At 39.5% G+C, this 21,473-nt stretch overlaps 1 protein-coding gene across 4 annotated transcripts in view; it reads right to left on the bottom strand.

Annotated features, from left to right (window-relative positions):
- The window catches only part of KCNQ5 (potassium voltage-gated channel subfamily Q member 5), a 501,939-nt gene that overhangs the window by 19,920 nt on the left and 460,546 nt on the right, over positions 1–21,473 (bottom strand). For all 4 annotated transcript variants that reach the window (XM_036101214.2, XM_036101205.2, XM_078055100.1 and 1 more), the window contains one exon: positions 7,859–7,967. In XM_036101214.2, the coding sequence (XP_035957107.1) occupies positions 7,859–7,967 (109 nt within the window). The remainder of the gene's footprint in view (positions 1–7,858; positions 7,968–21,473) is intronic.

Below are 21,473 nucleotides of genomic sequence, written 5' to 3' on the forward strand. Positions count from 1 at the left end.
CTAACCTGCAAATACCCAAATCCTAGCACTTTCTCATGTCTGAAGAGCTCCAAAATCTGTCCTTCGGGACTCTTCATCACCACTGGCTGGCCCCCGGCAGAGCCAGGTATGGTAAGAACAATGGTTCCCTCTTTCCAATCCATTCCTTGAAGTTAGTCATTGTCCTAAGTATTAGAATAAAGCACCAGTCTGACAGATTTACTTCTGTACTTAGCCTCCACGCCTTCCTGCTTGTTGTGAAGGTTCTTGCTCCTCCCTTGAGTCTGACCTCTCCTCCCCATGTTCTCTACCCCCACCAGCACAGATACTTTCTGATACGGTCTTCACATCTGGTTCTCAGCAACTGCAGTTCCCTCTGCCTAAACTCACACCCCTTTCAGTAACCTGGCTGGTACCTACAAAGCCACCAGATCTCTGCTAGGATGCCCCTTCTTCCAGAAAGCCTTCCTGTACGCCATCTCCCACATTAAGTGCCGACTTTCTATCTGCTCAAATAGCCCGGACTTCTATTATTGTAGTGATCTGTTGCTCTGCCTCATAATTGACCCTGTTTTTTTCTGGCAGCCCTTCAAGATTCTAAGCAGGGATCCATCTTTCCTGTTAATGTCTACTCTGGTGTCTGGTGCAGAGTAGAAGCTCTATATTTTTTGTTTTTGGTTTTTTTGTTTGTTTGTTTGTTTTTAGAGTGCACGAACTGATTCTTTGGGAGGAACCAAAGAATTTATAGCCAGGCCTCTGTGTGGGTTGGTGGGGGGGAGGGGAGAGGAGAGGTAACTTCTCCCTTTCATAGTCCTTTTCTTGGGAGGATGCCTGGGAAGACAGCAAGCTCAGCCCGAGGAGGAAGGGGGAGAAATCTACCCGGAACATTGCCTTGTGGTTGGGTGGAAAAATTGCTCTTCCTGCCCTGAGTGGTGCTGCTCTGAGTGATTCCTCAGCACAGGTGGTGAGGACATGACTTCAAGGGGTAATAGCAAGTGCTTCCTGGGGGAGGGGGTGCAGTCAGGCAAGGCCACAAACTTTTAGAAGTTGGGAGCACCCCTCAGAAGAGAGAAAGAAGCGCTCCTCTCCCATGACATACCACGGGAGTCAGTGGGGCTCAGAAAGGAGAGGGTCTGGCCTGAGCAGAGGAAGGGCAGGGTAGGCAGCATGCTGGGAAGGCAGTAAGGAGCCCAGAGACCTGGAGGTTATAATAGCTAGCATTTATGTAGTGCTTACCATGTGCTCAGCACTGTTCTAAGATCTCTGCAAAAGTTAATTCAATCAATCCTCACCAGAGCCCTACAAAGTCAATCCCATTACTCTCCTCACTTCACCAATAAAGAATCGAGGCACAGAGAGGTGACATGGGTTGCCCAAGGTTGCACAGAGGCTGTCATTTCTTGGATCACTTCTCTGAGCAGCTCTCAGGAGCGTGGCAGCTGGGGGTAGAATTAGCTAATGGTGCCAAGGTAAAGTTGGCTGCAGCTTCACCTAAAGAATTCTTTATTCATTTGATTTTCTAGAAGGCTGGTTTGGCCTGGGAAATAACAGGTTGTGTAGCAGTGAAACGTAGCAGGCAAGGTGATGATTGCATCGATATATTACGAGAAGTTAAGACCATGATACAATCAACTTCTCGGTCATTTCTGTTCAGAATAATGAGTAATCTCCATTGGGTTGTCTTGGTTATCTTTACAAGAAGAATAGGCTGGATGGTATTCTGATTCATTTCTTGACAACTGACAGAAATAGTTGTATAAAACAAGTTGACAAGAGAACAGTTGTTGCTGAGGATCTCATTAAGAATGGCCGTGATCTTAGAGTAATTCTATGAAAAACTGCAGGTAGGAGGCTGGTGAGCTTTGCACTGCATCATTTTAACAGACAGAGCTCATTCTCCAATTGTGTAATAAATCCTTCACATAACACTTCTATGATGCCTTGGTATGCATATCTCAGAATTTATCTAGCCAGTTCAGTATAGGAAAACAAATACAAACATTTCTTTTTATTTTTAAAAATTATTGTTCTGAGAGCTAAAATAACGATAAGAAATAACAAGTGTTGGTGAGGATGTGGACAAAAAGGAATTCTCATGCACTGTTGGTGGGCATGTAAATTGGTGCAGTCACTGTGAAAGACAGTATGGAGGCTTCTCAAAAAATTAAAAATAGAACTACCATATGATCCAGTAATTTTACTACTGGGTATTTACCCAAAGAAAACGAAACACTAATTTGAAGAGATACATGTACCCCTATGTTTATTGCAGCATTATTCACAATAGCCAAAATATGGAAGCAACCCACGTGTCCATCCATAGACAAATGGATAAAGAAGATGTGGGGGGTATATATATATATATATATATATATATATATATATATATATATATATATACATACACACACACACACACATATATATATATATATATCTTTGTATGGAATATTATGCAGCCATAAAAAGGATGATATCTTGCTATTTGTGACAATATTAATGAATCTAGAGGGTATAGTGTTAAGTGAAATAAGTCAGACTGAGAAAGGCAAATACCTTACGATTTCACTCGTATATGGAATCTAAAAAACAAAACAAATGAATAAACAAACAAGAAGCAGAATCAGACCTATAAATACAGAGCACAAATTGATGGTTGCCAGAGGTAAGTAGAGTTGGAGGCTGGGCTAAAAGAGTGAAGAGGAATGGGAGGTACAGCCTTCCAATTATGGAATGAATAAGTCACATGAATAAAATGCATAGGATGGGGGATATAGTTAATCAGACTGTCACAGTGTTGTATGGTGACAGACGGTAGCTACAGTTGGGGTGAGTGCAGCATAACATAGAGAGAAGTTGAATCACTATATTGTACACCTAAAAATAATGTAGCGTTGTGTGTCAACTATACTCAAATAAAAAAATTATTATAAAAAACATTATTCTGAAACTCTTTTATAAATATAGACTTGTATTGAATATAACTTTAAACATTTATTATTATTTATTTATTATGTATTATTTCTTTATATTACTTACTATTTTGAATTAATGAGCGTATATTAATTTTTGTGAGAAATATTGTGCAAGATTCTCACTTACGTAGTGTTTACACAGTGCCAAGTACAAGCTTGAAAGGTAACAGTCAACGTTTTATATTGTGAGGGATCATATTTAAGGTAATTGATGGGTTTATTTTTAATCTGAAAATTTTGATATTGTGCCTGAGAAAGTATTTGTTAAACAGTGATAGGAAAACTGGTATCTTGCCAGGTGTTATCTGAATTGTTATTTCACATGTTAAAGCCCTAGCCCCTAGTACCTCAGAATGTAACTGTATTTGGAGACAGGGCTTTAAAAGAAGTGATTCAGGGGCGCCTGGGTGGCTCAGTTGGTTAAGCGACTGCCTTCGGCTCAGGTCATGATCCTGGAGTCCCTGGATCGAGTCCCGCATCGCTTCTCCCTCTGGCCCTCCCCCCTCTCATGTGCTCTCTCTCTCTCTCTCTCATTCTCTCTGTCTCAAATAAATAAATAAAATCTTTAAAAAAAAAAAAATAAAAGAAGTGATTCAGTTGAAATAAGACCCTTAGAGTAGGGCCTAATCCAACCTGACTGGTGTCATTATAAGAAGAGGAGATGTAGACCCATATCTGTGGACACACAGAGGGAACACCACGTGAGGACGCAGAGAGAAGGTGGCCATCTGCAAACTAAAGAGAGAGGCCTCAGAAGAAACAACACTGCTGACATCTTGACCTTGGACTTCCAGCCTCCAGGACTGGAGAAAGTAAATTTCTGTTGTTGAAACCACCCAGTCTGTGGTATTTTGTTGTGGTGGCCCTAACAAATGAATATGCCATGATATAATGAAAAGTGAGTGTGTAGAATGTTCAAGAGTTTATCAATTTGCTTGTCAATCTGTTTACTTCCCTGCTAATGTCATCTTTCTATTTATTTATTCATAAAAGATTTTATTTATTTATTTGAGAGAGCATGCGGGCAGGAGGAGGGGGGGGAGGGGCAGAGGGAGAAGCAGACTCTGCATGCTCAATCCCAGGACTTGAGCCGAAGGCAGACGCTTAACCCACCGACCCACCCAGGTGCCCCTCATCTTTCTATTTAGAAACTAATTTGTATGAGTGAATGAAAAGAAAATTAACATTGTATTAAATCATTAACAAGATACAGAACTTTTGTTAAAAATAAGTACAATTTTCACACCCAGTAATGAGTTTAAATCACATTTCCAGCAACTTTGTGCACTCCCACTAGATAATATTTTGAGAATAATCTGTGATAATCCTGGAGGAATTATACAAAACTAAGTATTCTTCTGATTTTTAAGACATATTTTGGAAATGTCTAAGAATAGCCATTGTTCGTCACTATAAAAAGTGACGTCAGTCATTGAAAAAAAAGTCTCAAAGTGCATTTGGATAATATAATCCAGACAAGTTCAGACAGTGGCCTTAGTCATCTCAGAGAATCTTTACTCCCCAAAATAACTAGAAATTAGAAAATGGCAGATGCTTAGTAAATATTAATAGCCAAAGTAAGAGCTCCTATTTTGCTCTTTGGGGATGCAGTGGTTTTGTTTTCCATATTGTCATCCTTGCAGTGGAATACATATTTTCTGTTACACATCTTAATTTTAATTTGGCTCTTAGGAAAAACTATTGTTATTCTAAGAGCTATGGAAGGACAAAAGGCATATTCAACTATTCATATTAAATAGTCAAAAGACCAAAAAATAACAAGGAAAATGCCAAAACAAAGTTGCTATTTTAGAGGTGAATGATAGATGGTTCACACTTGCAATCAGGAACATAATATATATAAAATACCACTTCAGGTGAGCTGTAAGAAATGAGTATGTTCTGGCCAAAGACATTCCTGTCAACGGCTATGCAGTTTATTTATTTAATGGAACTCAAGAAAAGGACACTTTTGCATAAGATTTAGGGATTTACATCAGTAAACTCCTTTTCAGAACTGCCAATTGTACTGGTGGGTCTTTTAATCATGTATTTTTAGAAAGTAAGTAGTATCACGAGTCAAAGATTTCCAATGAAGTTATTAACTATTGAGTGTAACTATTGCATTTTTAGAGAATCCACGAATTTTAAGGGGAACTCAGAATCAGGATATGGGGGAGAAAAACATCGCCCTCGAGTGTCACAGAGGAACAAGCCGAAAGCTTCAGAAATTCACAAAAAGGAGATACATGTAAATAATAAAGTCCTGTTAAAAATAAGAACGAAGAAAGAATTCTGAAAAGCAAGGGAATTCTGCAAAGGACTTTACAAAAATCAGGCAAGTTTCAAGAGGATGGTATAAAAGTAAATCTTAAGCTGCCGCTAAAGTGCTTAGCTAGCAGAATAAACCTATTTCGGTTTCTTTCTTGCAGCTCACAATTCTTTTTATAGGTTGTGAGGCAAAAGCAGAAAGCTTCCGGAGGTCTTGGGAAATGAACAAATTGGGTTAAGTATGACTTTTAGGAAACCTAATCTGTTTCATTAGATAAGATTTTATGGTACTTGTTGCAAGTCAGACTAATCTGCGGATGAATTGCCCCATCTTCACTTTAGGGTCTTTGAGGGATATAATGAATGAATGTAAAGAATTTCAAGGTGACTTCTCCCCCAGCAACGTCCAATAGAACTTTCTGCAATGATGCAAAGGCACTGTGGCTTCTATGCCCGGCATAGTAGACACTTGTGGCTACTGAGCACTTTAAATGTGGGTAGTGCCGCTGATGAACTGAATTTTAAGTTAAATTTAATTTAAATTAATTCAAATTTAACTAGCCTCATGTGGCCACTGGTCACCATATTAGACAATGCAGTTCTAGATCCTTTCTGTCCCTTTTAACTGAAGGCTTCAAGCATCATTTTACTACATACCCTTGGGTTTTCTGGGCTTAAATATTCCCTAAGGCTTCTAGGCTCCCCAGGGGTGGGGTGATCATATAATTGTCCAAACTGGGATATTTTGAGAAAGACAGGGAGTATCAACAATGAACAATTATGATGAGACAAGAGGCATAATCTAGGATGGTCCAAGCCACATAAGAAGGTTTGGTCCTCTACCCATAGGGTTTGTTGCTCAAGGGTTCTGTTGAGAAGTAACTGGGTTTTACTTCACTTCTTTTTAGGGTGCCATTACAGACAAGGTTTAAGTATCTTCTCGGGTACACATTTTCATCAACCATGATTTTCTTTGCCTTAACAAACATTTATCAAAATCTTTATAACTCATTTCTGCTTTCCCAGTGATTCCCAAACATCAAGTAAAGCAATGTCTAACGATACAAAATGACCAACTAAAAATAGAAGCAAATAATCAGTCAAGCTGATCTCTGAAATTAGACTAAGTATCTGGATAGCTAAGTTGGGTTGGATATTTTAAGTTTTCTTCTGGCTTTTTGGTAAGAGGCAGAGACGGCCAAAAAGATCAGAGGTACTTCTTTGCAACAAAGTCACTCAGGGTTCATGGACAGATTAAAATTCTCCCAAAGGGATTAAACTAGGCAGGCTGAGTTTGCAGCAGTTTATTTACTCCAGATCCTAAATTTTGGAGGGAGTGGATCCTGGAAACATAAAGGTAAGTTGCTTTGGGTATTCTTTTAGACTCTATTGGAAGAGGAAGCACATTAACATCAGCTTTTAAATTGAATATCTATTTAAAGCGTATTTCAAGCCCCAAGTCCCCTCCTTGCCTTATCTTGGTGGATGGCTGCCAATTGTATTCTCACCCCAGCAGAAGTCTGGGGTTTTGTTTTCTGGAGAGATCTCTGAAATGCAGGATGCTGGGCACATAACCTAACCCTAATCTTAACCCAAATCCTAATCCTAACCCTACTCCTAAACTCTAACCCCTAATCCCTAACTCTAAATAACCCTCTGGAGAGGTCTCTGAAATGCAGGACACCAGGCACATACCCTAAGCCTAATCCTAACCCTAACCCAAGATCTGAGAAAAAAACCAAGATGTCGTATATATACACAATGGAATATTACTCAGCCGTAAAAAGAATGAAATCTTGCCATTTGCAACAACATGGATGGAGCTAGAGAGTATAATTCTAATTGAAATAAGTCAGTCAGAGAAAGACAAATACCATATGATTTCATTCATATGTAGAACTTAAGAAACAAAACAAATGATCATAGGGGAACAAGAGAAACAAACCAAGAAACAGACTCTTAACTGTAGAGAACAAACTGGTGGTTACCAGAGGGGAAGTGGGTGGGGGGATGGGTGAAATAGGTGATGGGGTTTAAGGAAGGCACTGGTGTTATATAGAGGTTTTGAATCACTATATTGCACACCTGAAACTAATATTACATTGTATGGTAACCGACTGGAATTTAAATAAAAACTTAAAAAAACAAAAGATCAGCGCTTAGCATTACATTCAGCCAGAGAGGAGCAAGTCACTGCAGAGGACTTTAGGTTTCCCCTTTTTAGAATTCAACCTGTTTTGAAATAACCTAGTGGGATTTTTCTTTGATGTAAGATACAGAACATGGATCAGAGCATCAAGTCATAAAAATAGTTTTAAAAATCCAATTGCGTCCATACACAAAATGTCCTCAAAGCCCACAGATTCTCATGACAAGCCACTTCGCGTGGAATCTCTCTGGCATGGCCTGGCATTTCGAATCCTGCCTCCTTTTATAACACACTTTGTGCCGAACACAGTAGAGTTTTGTATTAAGAAAATATATTTCAGAATTTAATAGGCATGTGAATGAACAGGAGCGGAGAAACTATTATTTCAGGAGGTTTACCTGTAGGAAAAAGAACTTAGCAATGTAGTAATTCAAATAATCAGAGGTAGTTCTCTGGCTCATTTTGTCAAAGGTTTTCCACCAACCTGATAGCTCGAATGACAGTTTTAAGCGGTGGGGTGAGGTCTTCGACTGATACATCACACTGGCAACCCTTCTCATCATAGACATCATCAGTGCCGAGCGCTGTGTCAGCTGCAAGAGAAAATTGTCAGTTACAGAACACCAGCACCAGCAACTGGAAACATGTTTGCTCAATTGGTCTCACATAGCAACAGGGGGCATCTCAGAGACTAAGCTTGTAAGTCAAGAGATGTGTAAGGTCAGCCAATTGTTTTCCCCAATATTATTCCTTCTCCTTTTTTCTACAACCTTACTAATTGTATGTGATTTGACACGGATACCTTTCTGAGCTGTTTTCCACAGGGAAGATGGAGCTGTTAACACACTGCCTTTCCAGTATTGGTGATGGATTTGTGTTGATCCACCCATGCTCTTTTGCCCAGTTCTTTTGAAACTAACTGCCAGCATTTAAATAACAGCTGTTTCCAGTTAGGCAAACAGTCTTTGGATACTTAACTAACTGGCCTTTGAACATAGAGCTTGAAGCCCGTGACATTGACCCCATTAGCCCCATGCCCCAAACAAGAGTGGAAGCAGCCATGTCCAAGAGTACTTACTGCTTAACATTTACTGGACACAGGCAGCTCAGAAGAGAGCTTGCTTAAGATAATATGGCCAAAGCTGAGAAGATTTTCAGATTGGACAATAAAATCGGTTCCTAATAAACCAAGGAAATTAATTTTTGGGTTAATTGCAAAGTTTGGAGAAGGGGGAAGGGTGATAATAAATACCAAATTAATAAAGATTTATAAAATTAATAAGGAATAAACTCATATCATTGCAGCTTTGTTTTCGGCAACAAGATATTGAAAACAAGTTAAAATTTCTGGAATGGGGGATGGATTAAATAAATACTGGTATGTTTATATAATGGAATATTAGGAAGCTATTAAAATGAGTTGAAGGCCAACGACTGAGAAACGTCACAATTTATTATTTTTTTAAAAATCTATCTATCTGGGATAGATATCTATCTGGGATTAGCAATAATTTTATTCTTTTTGCTTGGCTGTATGTTCTAAAATTCCTACAATGAATATAAATTACCTTGGTAATCAAGTAAATACAGTAATAAAAACACACTCATGAGAGATGAAGTATGTAGCCTCCAAATAGTATTTAAGCCTCTTTCAATGTGGAGATACACTAAAGCACTAGCACTGCTTTTTGTTGTCTTTGCTTGGCCCAGTGTTCCTTGGCTAAGCCATGAAAAGAAGAGAATGTGTCATGAGTTGTCTTGGTTGGGTTCAAAATCCTGAAAGGCTATTAGAAGTCCATTCACTGAAGCCGTGCTTATATTTGGACTGCAGCTGGGGCGTCATTTAGTGAAGCTATTTACTGTGTGGTTGTTCAGTCTACTGTGTGCCAAGAGCGGAAGGAGTGGGATGGGAAGAGACGTAGATGGGTCTTCACAGCTCTGCTGCATGGTCCTTTGGGCCTTCTTACCCTCAAGCCTCGTAAGAGGGAGAGACGGGGCCACCACCTCACAGTGATGAAAATAACAGCAACCACTCACTGAAATTTATGCCAGGAAGGCATTTAAGGGAAGCTTCTGCCGATGTTAGTTTTCTTACTTAGAGCCACTCTACAAGTTAGTGGTGATATTATGCCTGGTTTTTAGAAGCCAAAACTGAGGCTCAGAGAAGGTAAGTATCTTACCTGAGGCCACACAGGTGGTCAGTGGAGCGAGTGAGTTGCAGAGCGTGTTACTAAAATCCAGTTCCCCGAGGCTCTTACATTGCATCACCCAGGGTCAGAATGCCTTCAGGGTTCAGCAGTGCCATGCAACGTGTCAGGAGAGAGCAGGGGAAAGGGCTGGCTGCGCGCGCTGCCTAGCCCTGCTGGGTATGTCCAGCTTCTCTCCAGAGAAGTCTGCCACCGTTTAAAGGAGAGTACACATGTTGACTCTGGCTGACACTTGGTTCTGACTCAGTGATGCGCTTGAGGGGAGCTGGCCCATTTCAGTTGATTGACCACCTACGCAACAGAGCCCTTTTAGTGCACAACATGACGAAGGTTAGACGACATTCTTCCAGGAGCTGTTGGCAATTTCTTCCTCTGATTTGATCCTAACCTGGGCTTTCAGTTGGTGGAATAGGCGGACTAGTATTGCCCTCAAATTCATGTCCACTTGGAACATCAGAATATGACCTTATTTGGAATAAGGGTCTTTGCAGATGTAATTAAGGTAAGGTTCAAGATGAGACCATACTGGATTAGGGTGGGCCCTCAATCCAATGGAAGTGTCCTTCTAAGATAGAAAAGGAGAAAGTATAGGAAACAAAGAGAAGATGGAAGTGGAGACTGGACTGAGGCATCTACAAGGCAAGAACACCAAGAATTTTGGGCAACCACCAGAAGCTGAGAGAAGCATGGGATGCTTTCTCCCTCAGAGACTCCAGAAGGAACCAATCCTGGTGACACCTGAAGATACCCTGATTTCTTGAACTGGGAGAGAATAAATTTCTGTTGTTTCAAGCCACCCAGTGGGTGGTCATCTGTTATGGCATTCCTAGGAAACGAACACAATTGGGAAAACTTCTCTCCATCGTTTCCAAATCTTTACTCAAGGACAATAATGATGACGACAATAATAGTAATAAGTGCTTTCTGGGGAAATCTAATTATGTGCCAAGAACTTTAATTGCTTCAAGCCCCACAAGAGGTATGTATTATCACCCCCTATTTTACAGATTATGAAAGTGAGGCACAGAAAGCTAAGAAACTTGCTCAAGGACAAATGAAGAGTAAGTGACAGAAGCAGAATTTAAATCTAGGCCGTTGCTTTGGAGCTGCACTATTAAATTCTGCCTGACTCTGAGTCTCCCTTCTGCCTCCTTGCAGATTTGTCTTTCTTCTCCCTGTTGCCATTTGGATTCGCTTCTCTTGCATTACATTTGCATCCATGTGGCTGTGCAGCTGCCTTCATGGTCTCCGGTGAAGTGACCCCAAACACTGAGATAGAATCATATTCGGGGGGGGAATGTGGTCACCATGGCCATGTGCTAAGCCAGTGCATACCCTAAAGGAGACCTGGAAATACACATATCCTGGAGTTGTGAGGGGGGTGTGTGTGGGGTGAGAGATGCAGGGGGCTCAAGTATAGGCTGGATGATCACCAGGTGCCATTATGGAACCCTCTGAGATACCCAAATGTTAGCTCCCTACAGGAAATATCAAATAACGCACTTATCAGGATTCCTGGTACAGAACTCACAAAAGTAATTTTTTTAAAAAGATTTATTTGTTTATTTTAGAGAGCGAGAGAGCGAGAGCACAAAGGGGAAAGGCAGAGGGAGAGAGAATCTGAAGCAGACTCCACACTGAGTGCATGCCCGACATGGGGCTTGATCTCACGACCCTAAGATCATGACCTGAGCCAAAATCAAGAGTCAGATGCTTAACTGACTATGCCACCCAGGTGCCCCATTCGCAAAAGTATTTTATGCTGCCCTTCAGAAAAGAGGCACGTGACTACTTTCCCTCATCTGAATTCTAGTGAAAGGAGCTTCAACTACAGTCCCATTTTTTTTTTTTTTTATCTCAGAAAACTGGGGAACACTGGAGAGTTTACAGGGAAGGCGGATCCTTCAATGCCTGTACCAATGACTTATCTACTTGAAAATACCATATAAGCAACCATAACACTATGATGTGTGTCCAAAACAATTGAATAGCATAAAATACAGGGTCCTTTAATTATGAAGTTAATGGAAAACTTTATCAGCAGGTGTGTACTGTCACAATAAGCACAAATGTAAAGATAGTGAAACCATAATGTTCACACTGACTGTCAATGAAACTGGGAACATTCCAAATGATTATCAGACAGTTTCCTTCCAGCCCAGTGCTACTCTGCCTCACCCCTGTCCTTCCTGTACCCCAATAGGAGCTTCAGCCTAGCCATTCTGTTTAGGAACAGGCTGGACAGGAGATTGGAGTTAGGTACCGACTGTATCATATCCAAATGCACCTTACTGTGGAATATTATTATACCATTAATAACTTGATTGTTGAAGGGATAAATTAAGTTCTCAGTCTTTAAAAAATATTTTTTGTGGGTTTGGTCAGAACAAATGAATAGGAAATACATCTTTGCTGGCATATATTGAAGCAAGGGCTGAGTTAGGAAATTTTTCTCCTTATTTCAAAGCCACAAAAATGGGGAAAATGCTGTCTTTCTCCTTCATAACTATCTTGAGATGTCCTTTTTCTTTCCAGGGAGGTTAATAACACATTAAATGTCTTTCACATGATTCCCAGAGGCTTAAAACCCTTAGTGAATTTTAAGACACCTGGGTGGGGCTACATTTTCAGCCAAGGGTGGCTCTCTGCCCTTGCATTTTGGGAGATGTGGGTTATGGGTATATAAGCTCATGTGAACATCGGTCTGCACAAAAGCTAATCATGAAAAGCAAGATGCCAACAGGGTGAGATGCTCCCCAAAGTCCTGCTCCCTGTGGACAATCCTGCCAGGTGTGGTGAGCCTGCCCCAGTGCAAGATCTGTGCCTGGAGAAAAAAGAAGCTTAAAATACAACCTTTACCTCTCCCGACCCTCTCCTGTTTCCTATTAATTAGCAGTATTCAAAACTTGCTTTCAAATACTTTGTTCTCCCACATTTTGGAAAATCTATTTCAGTGTTTGGAAAAGACCATGTGAACCTTAGATGATGAAGAGAGAGGAAGTAAAGAACATTCTGGAAACTTCTGCTATGTCCAAAGACCGTTTTTCTGTTCCTACTATGAAATTCTGCCATCAAGATGCAGGTAGTTATGAAAAAATAAGTGGTTTCTAGTTCTTTCTCTTGATCATCTCCTCTTACGGATTAGATTTCTTTTTATATTTCTTGATGAAATGATTACAATGGTTTTCTACCTTGCCTGCATGTTAGAATCAGCGGGGGAGTGTTAAAAAAAACCTCAATACAAAGAACAGCTTCAGGATCAGTAACATGAAGAAACTGAGGGCTGGGACCCAGGCCAAAAAATGACATTGCATGGTTTCTCTCAGCCAGAGCTGAGAAGGATGTCTGACTAATCTGCCATCGGGTGTGGACTAATTCTCCATGTTTCCCCCTAGACCACTAGTGCATGGGGACAATTTAGACAATACAGGTGCTTCACAAGGCAAGAGGAAATGATTGCATCATTAAAAAAAAACAAAGAGAAAGAATTTAAAAATACCCGTTGCCAAATCTGTGATATGGGAGCAAGATTTCATCTTTTTACTCAGCTTTCAGAATCCCAGTTCTTGTTTTATTCCTCGGCTATCTGAACCCCCCTCTTTTTAAAAAGATTTTATTTATTTATTTATTTATTTATTTAAGATTTTATTTATTTATTTGACAGAGAGAGACACAGCGAGAGAGGGAACACAAGCAGGGGGAGTGGGAGAGGGAGAAGCAGGCTTCCCAGGGAGCAGGGAGCCTGATGCAGGGCTCGATCCCAGGACCCTGGGACCATGACCTGAGCCGAATGCAGATGCTTAATGACTGAGCCACCCAGGCGCCCCAACGATTTTATTTATTTATTTGGGAGAGAGAGCAAGGAGCAAGGGCAGAGGAGAGGCAGAGAATCTCAAGCAGACTCCCTGCTGAGCACCAAGCCCCAAGTGGGGCTCAATCTCACAACCCTGAGATCATGACCTCAGCCAAATCCAAGAGTCAGTCGCTTAACTGACTGAGCCACCCAGGTGTCCCTGAAACCCCACTCTTTACAGGCCTTGGCACTGTTCTCTTTGAAAGGAGTCACTACTGTTTTTATGCACAAGAAGCTTACATGTTCATAGATCAAAATAAAATCAAATTGTCAAAACGTAGCAGAAAACATTTGTTCTGTCTGTAGAGGAATGATAATGTCCTGATGTTTGGGTCAGTAGAAGAAACTATAAAGGAGACAGCTGACAGTTTGATCATGAATACAGAGAATGTTACTACCTAAAATAACTAAATTACAATGCAAAGAAAAATGCTTGATTGGGAAGAAAATGGAAAGATAGAAAGAGGCTTAATATTTATAATGAGTAAGGAGCCTATTTGAATGGATCACAATCCAAAATACAAATGTATAAATAAGTCTATCAGAAGAGACTGTTAGTATCAAAAAACGGCAGGAAACTGTTCAACCTAACTAGAAATAAAAAAATATAAATTAGAGTTATGTGAAAGTATGGACTTATACCAATTTAATTAACAAAAGAATAATAGCTAATACTAACAAAATTAACTAACTAATAATAGCTAAAACTAACAAAATCAGAGGTGAATCTGATATACTTTAGCATTGCTAGTGACGATGTAAATTGGACAAAATTTTATAATCAGTGATCTTATAATTTTACACCAGAGAAGTTTTCTTTGGAAAATAATTTCAAAAAGGAAATAAAGGTAGCTTAATGCAATAATGTTAACTGCATTATTGCCCATTATAGAGAAATAGTTGTAGAAATTTCAATGTCCCAAAGGAGGAAACTATAAATTACAGTAAATTATATTATTTGACCATGATGGTGTACTACATAGCTACGAAAAAGATAATTATGAGTAGTATATAATAATATGAAAGTATGTGTTTTTAAATGTTCAGTAAAATTAAAATATGAAATGAAATATTCATGTTGATTATAACTGTGTACAATGATATATAAAAAGAAAACTAGCCAGAACAGAATATATAAAAATAAAATTAGCTGTACTGGGTATGAAATTATAAATGATTTGTATCACTTTTAAAATTCCATAGGGAATTTAAAGATGCTTTTCTATCACAAAAATATTATATACCTTTTGAAATAGAGTATTTGAAAAATAGAAAAACAATGAGAGTGAAGAAAAAAAATCTTCCCAAGTTCCAGAACTTAAAGGAAACCATTATTATAATGTAATTCTTACAGTAAAAGTGTAAAAGGGCTAGAAGTTCATAATACATTTTTATTTTGGGAGTTTAAACAAAGCACACTATGATTCTATTCCATTATGCTATGGGGAACACACATTAAAATGACCACTATTAATGGTGATGATAACTTATTTATTACATTCTGTTATGAATTATAATTTGTTTTCCAAGGGTTTCTTCCTTCTGTGGCTGGTTGTATTTCAATTACCCTTCACCATGATCATTTCCCAACACCTTAAATATCATCCTAAAATTAGAGATTCCATTTTAGCCATGTGCTAGTCCAAAGGCAATTCCTTTAATCCAACTAGAGTTTAGAATAACTGCTTGGGCCTTGCTGGAGTAGCGTGATTTCATTTCAGCATGTCCTTGGCTACAGCCTTTTTTTCTGTTCTGTGTTAGATGCTGCTAAGTCATCAACAAGATGTACTGGGTTCTCAAGGTACTAATAAGGAACCCAGAAAAATACTCCAGATAATATATATTTTGTTCTAGATGTTTTTTTCAAATGCTTTTTTAAACTTTGTTTTTCTCTTATTATAATAGTAATATATACTCGCTATAGAAACTTCGAATTTTAAATTAAATTATAAAGAATGAGAATAATTTGTTTATAGTTTTAACATCCTGAGGGAAATCCTATTAAATGTTGGCCTATTCCCTTCCACTCTTTTCCTCTGCATTATCTGATATTTAATGTCAAAGTCAATTTCTCAACCCAGATGGCAAGTAGGACATCTCTGGTTGCCCTGTGAGGGAACTTTATTCAGATAGCTCAGAGGTCCTCATTCAACCTCACCTCATTATAGCCTTTCCATCCCGTGCTCCAGCTGTACCAGACTACCAAGAGTTTCTCGAGGTGCTACTTAGGCATCATTAGCTTTGGATACTCTCTCCAAGGGAACTGTCTATACACCCCCACCCACTCTCCTCTCCTTTTTTTTGGTTGGCTGTCTGCTGAATTTGCAGTTGATACATTAGATTATGTGTAGGGCACCACAAAAGCAGGTGCCCTCTTCCCCATGTGGAGAACATCAGAATATTCAGAACAAACCATTTACATTTCAGCACGCATATAAGTTTTGTGCCATTTTGAAAGCTAGAATTTTATTTTGAAGTTTAGCAATTATCGATATTTTGAGTTACCCAAAGCAAAGAAGATGAGCTATAGAGGGAAGCCTGACAAAGCTTAGCGTCTCAGATCCAGCTCTGCAATTACAAGCCCTTCAAGAGTTTACCACTTCCATGAAATGCAGCCTGATCCCCAACACTGACTCAGCCCTGTCTTCCCCTACTGTGAACACATATCTCTATGACTGTTATTTTTTTAAAAAAGATTTTATTTTTATTTATTTGAGAGAGAGAGAGAGCATGAGCAGGGTGGGGGGAGAGGGAGAGGGAGGGAGAGAAACAGGTTCCCCGCTGAGCAAGGAGCCAGATGCAGGGCTCCATCCCAGGACCCTGGGATCATGACCTGAGCCTAAGGCAGACGCTCAACCGACTGAGCCACCCAGGCGCCCCTCTATGACTGTTATTACATAGTATTATACTTGGTTGTTTACAAGCTCCTGTCCTTGCTAGACAGTAAACTCTCTGAGGGCAGGGACCATGTCTTTTCATTTATGTATCTGTCTACCATGTATCTTCTCATCCATGTACCTCCTGCCCCTAAAACACTTCCTGGTGCAGAGGAGACACTCAATGAATGTTTGCTTCACGAAGTCTTTCCCTCAGGCCCCATGACAGTAGTCCTTGTTCAATAATGTCTGGATTTAGGATTTTAAAACTTTGTGGTTGGGTAGACGGCACTTCACTGTGTTCTTGTTTACTTGGTGAATCATCTTCCTAAGTTGAGAGACAAGTGTCTTCACTGAAGAAGTTGTCAGCTGAGAGGTCGTGATGGCCCCAGTCTCTCAACTTTGTGTTCAGAGATGGATGAATTCAGGGCCTTTGCCTTGAGCACTTTTGTGGCCTGGAGGCATGGGCCCTTTATTTTATTAATAATAGTTGTAATTCGTTCAATCCCTGATGCAAAGTGGTTTACAAATACAAACTGTAACTTAAAATAGAATGCTGCCAGTTTGGAAATGCTATGCTCATTTCACAGATGAAGAAACTGTAGCTCAGCAAGGTTAAATCACCTGCCTAAGATACAGGATTATTAAGGGCAGAGCAATCCTTTGAAAATTGAGATCATGTCTTTCTGTGTGCAAGTCTTCAATGGCTCCCCATTTTTTCCAGGGTAAAAGCCCAAGTCTTTACTAGGGCTACAAGGCCCTGTATGTCTGTCCTTCCCCCACTTCCTGTCCGTCCTCATTTCCCATCATTTTTCCCGTGGCTCTTTTCCCTCCAGGCTTCCCTTCTCTGTGCCAGCCCTCCCAGTTGCTCCTTAAAGCAGCCAGGCACCCCTCCTTAGGGCTATCTTTGAGGACTCCTCTCTGGAGAGCCTGGAGGCTCTGGAGCTGCCTTGGGTCTCTGCTCAGTATTGGTTCTTTAGAACTACCCGGACCACCGTATGCAAGGTTACTTACCTCCCTACTTCGCCAATTTGTGCCTCCTCACCTTTCTCTCCTTTTTCCACAGCATTCACCCTCTAATATACAAACAATTTACTTGTTGGTGTTTATTATTTGTTTTCCCTACTAGAATGTAAAATCTACAAAGACCAGGATCTTGTTCTCTGATGTATCTCAAATACCTAAAGGAGCAAGGTGCTAATATTTAATAAGAGAACCATCAAGGTAAGAGAGGTCCCCCTTCTACTCCAGCTATGGATCTTACTGATAGTATAGTAAGTAGAACTTACTAACTAACCTCTGGATTTTGGCCTCCTTGTTTTCTTTTATACGGTAGTTTTTTCCCTTTTTTTGTGTGATTTTTTATTACTAGGTATACTTTGAGATCCTACTGTAAAAAAAAAAATCCAATATTTCCTCATAATGTTTAATTTTTACAGGATTTTAAAATAGTGTTTTTTTTTTCAGATAAGGAACAAGGGGCGTCTGGGTGGCTCAGTTGTTAAGCGTCTGCCTTCAGCTCAGGGTCCCAGGGTCCTGGGATGGAGCCCCACATCAGGCTCCCTGCTCGGCAGGAAGCCTGCTTCTCCCTCTCCCACTCCCCCTGCTTGTGTTCCCTCTCTCGCTGTGTCAAATAAATAAATAAAACCTTTAAAAAAAATTCTCAAGATAAGGAACAAGATGAGGGTGTCCACTCTTAACCACTTTTATTCAACATAGTACTGGAAGTCCTAGGCCCAGCATTCAGACAAAAAAAAGTTGCTCCAAAAATAATAAAATACTTAGGAATAAACTTAACCAAGGAGGTGAAAGATCTGTCCTCTGAAAACGATAAAATTGATGAAAGAAATTGAAGATGACACAAACAAATGGAAAGACATTAAATGCTCATGTATTGGAAGAACAAATATTGTTAAAATGTTACAAATATTGTTAAAATGTTCACACTACCCAAAGCAATCTACAGATTTAATGCAATCCCTATCAAAATACCAACAGGAAGCACTATGTTGTACACCTGAAACTAATGTAACATTGTGTGTCAACTATACTTTTTATTTTTTTTAAAGATTTATTTAGTTATTTGAGAGAGAAAGAGCATGAGCAGGAGGGGCAGAGAGACAGGGAGAGAGAATCTCAAGCAGACTCCATGCTCAGTGTGGAGCCCGATGCGGGGCTTGATCTTAAAACCCTGAGATCATGACCTGACCCCACACTGAGTCGAATGCTCAACAGACTGTGCGACCCAGACACCCCAACTATACTTTAAAAAATAAAATAAAATAGAATTTTTCTCAGGGGTCCATGAAAATATTTAAGAGACAAAATAAGTTTCAAGTAAAAGAAGGAATAACTTCTAGAGTAGAACTCAGAGAATATTTGTTGAGTGAATATCACACACTGCACTTTTATTTTTAGGTGGAATGCAGCATGTAAGTCCACTTTAAATTCCGGGGTCTAATTCTGCAATTAGTTTTTACTAATTTACTAATTCTGTAATTAGTAAATAATGGAAAAACTTTTAACATCAGTACAATAAGCAAGAGGGATCGCTCTCTAGCTATCTGAATCATCCATACTAATATAATAAAGAAGGCAATCCAGACTTACTTTTCTCTTCAGGAACGATGTGACATTAGTGGAAATGTAACTATATTACAGTGAGACATAGTGTACCTTCATATGTCACTTTTGGATATTCACTCCTTCGTGCTTCTCCCAGTATCTTATTTTGCTAATATTGTAGGGACAGATTGTGAAATTTCAGTCATGTGACCAGTGTTTACTCAATTCTGAATTTTAGGAGGTTTGGAGTAAATAACTTAAAAATGAGTTTTTATTAAGGATTCAGAAACCATCTCACTGAATTCCCATAGAAATAAAAAATAATGTTACAAGGAAATTTTTCATGCATCTGCGAATATATTCCCATTATTTTTTTTCTAGGCTGTTGAATTAAAATGCTATAGTATTTGAAAAAGTTCTGAAAACCCCAAAATTTCTTTTTATTGAAAAAAAGTCCAAGTATACACATCTGCAGCATACATTGATTTCAAAATAAAATATCCTCTTGAATTTTTAAGGCAATGTTCTAGTTAAAGATCTAACTTTAATATTTTGAACAAGCAATTGCATTTTCCTGTGTATTTTTTTAACCAGAGTAGATGCAATTTATATAGCAAATCTTGCTAGCACAATGGAAGATTACATAATTTAGCTGTGCTTTCTGTGTATTTTATTTTATTTTGGCATTATGACATTCTTGACATGAAACAGAAAATTTGGGACCCAGAATAGTTCTAGTACCCATAACAGAAATGAAGAGGTACATTCAAATACACTACCAGAGGAAGTGCAGCTTGTCTCCCCGCCCCCCCCACTGCCGCCTCCTAAAGAGAGTTATATCTAGAGTATCCTGTGAGTATCACATTCTGAAAACATGGCCCTATATGCCTTTAAAACTCCCTTAGCTCCATGGAAGATTTTCATAATAAAGAGAAAATACAGTTAACCTTTGACTGGACTTGACCACTTTGTTGTTGGCATTGCCTAGCAGTGGTTTCCAATCTTTTTTTATTTCTAACCACAATAAGCAATACACTTAAGGGGCGCCTGGGTGGCTCAGTCCATTAAGCATCTGCCTTCGGCTCAGGTCATGATCCCAGGTCCTGGGATTGCGTCCCGCATCGGGCTCCCTGCTCAGCGGGAAGCTTGCTTCTCCCTCTGCCTGCCGCTCCCCCTGCTTCTGCTTTCTCTCTGACAAATAAATAAATAAAATCTTTTAAAAAAAGAGAAATACACTTAATGTTGTGATCGAGCGCATGCATGTACATGCACACACACGCACACACACGCACATGCACATACACACACAATTAAGACAGACATTCCCATTCCCTTCAGGGTTAAGATGGTAGATTGAACATACAAGTTTAATCTTGATCCCTCAAAAACCCACTAAAGCTATAGTGATGAGATTATTTTTAAAAAGACATAAGCCCATAAAAGGAACAGAAGAGGAGGCAGCAACAACATAATTTTGGAAGTGGGAAAGCAGATGGACAAGTTAGGTAACTGACTAGCTGATACCAGAGAGAAAACCCTATGCCAACACTGGGAAAAGCTGAGAAATAACAAAATTTACACTTCAGAAAACTCAAAAGGCTCAGGAATTGGCAGCACTAGGTATCTCTGGGAATAACTAAGATAAGGAAGGTTGTGTGCAATCTGCCCCATACCCTCGGGCATATGCTCTTCTCCTTTTCCAGCAGGAGCCTGACTGGAAGCCTTTGGACAAGGGCTCATCAGGCACAGTTGAAGAAGGGGTACTATACCCCAAACCCGGCCATCAAGTGACCATATACAGCCTGAACTTTGAAAACCCACTGGCAGCAGGACCTTTATCCTCCAGATGGCAGTTTGGATAGGTATTCTTGGCAGAATGAGATCAGCCCAAGAAAAGAGCTAAAGGTACTGACACTAGATATTCCCCAAGAAATGGCAAACCCAGGTCAACCCATGGTGAAGATCAAAGGGGATCAGCCCCAACCAGATGCTTAGAAATTCTAGTCACACTCGTCATCTTCCACACGTCATTACGAAGAGACATGCACGATTTACTAAATATCTGAAGAAATTTTCCCAAAGATAAAGACCAGAAATCAACTAGAAGGAAACAAACTAAGAAAAAAAATTTCCAAACACCGTCATTAATATCTTTACAGACATAAGGTAAGAGACTATGAAACAAAAGTAGGAAGCTAGGATAAAGAGACACAGTAAACAACAACAGCAACAAAGAACCTTAGCAGCGACAGCAGAAATAAAAATCTCACTAAGAGGTTGGACCATGAACTCCTAGAGTTGCCCCTCCTGCTTATGCTCTCTCTCTCTCAGCAAAAAGATAAAGAGATGGAAAACGAGAGAGGAAAGAAGATAATCAGAAGGCCAGTCCACAGGCACAGCTTATGGATTTCCGTAACAGACAACAGAGAAAATGAAGGGAGAAGATCATTAAAAACAAACAAACAAATATTCTAGAACAGAAGATCATGAATCATCAGTTTGAAATGACCCCTTGAGAATCTACTATAGTGGCTAAAAATATACCCATACCAAAAAAATATCATTATGAAAATTCAGAACACTGGGGACGAAAAGTGG

This window comes from Halichoerus grypus, chromosome 9 (genome assembly GCF_964656455.1).
Source record: "Halichoerus grypus chromosome 9, mHalGry1.hap1.1, whole genome shotgun sequence".
NCBI lineage: Eukaryota > Metazoa > Chordata > Mammalia > Carnivora > Phocidae > Halichoerus > Halichoerus grypus.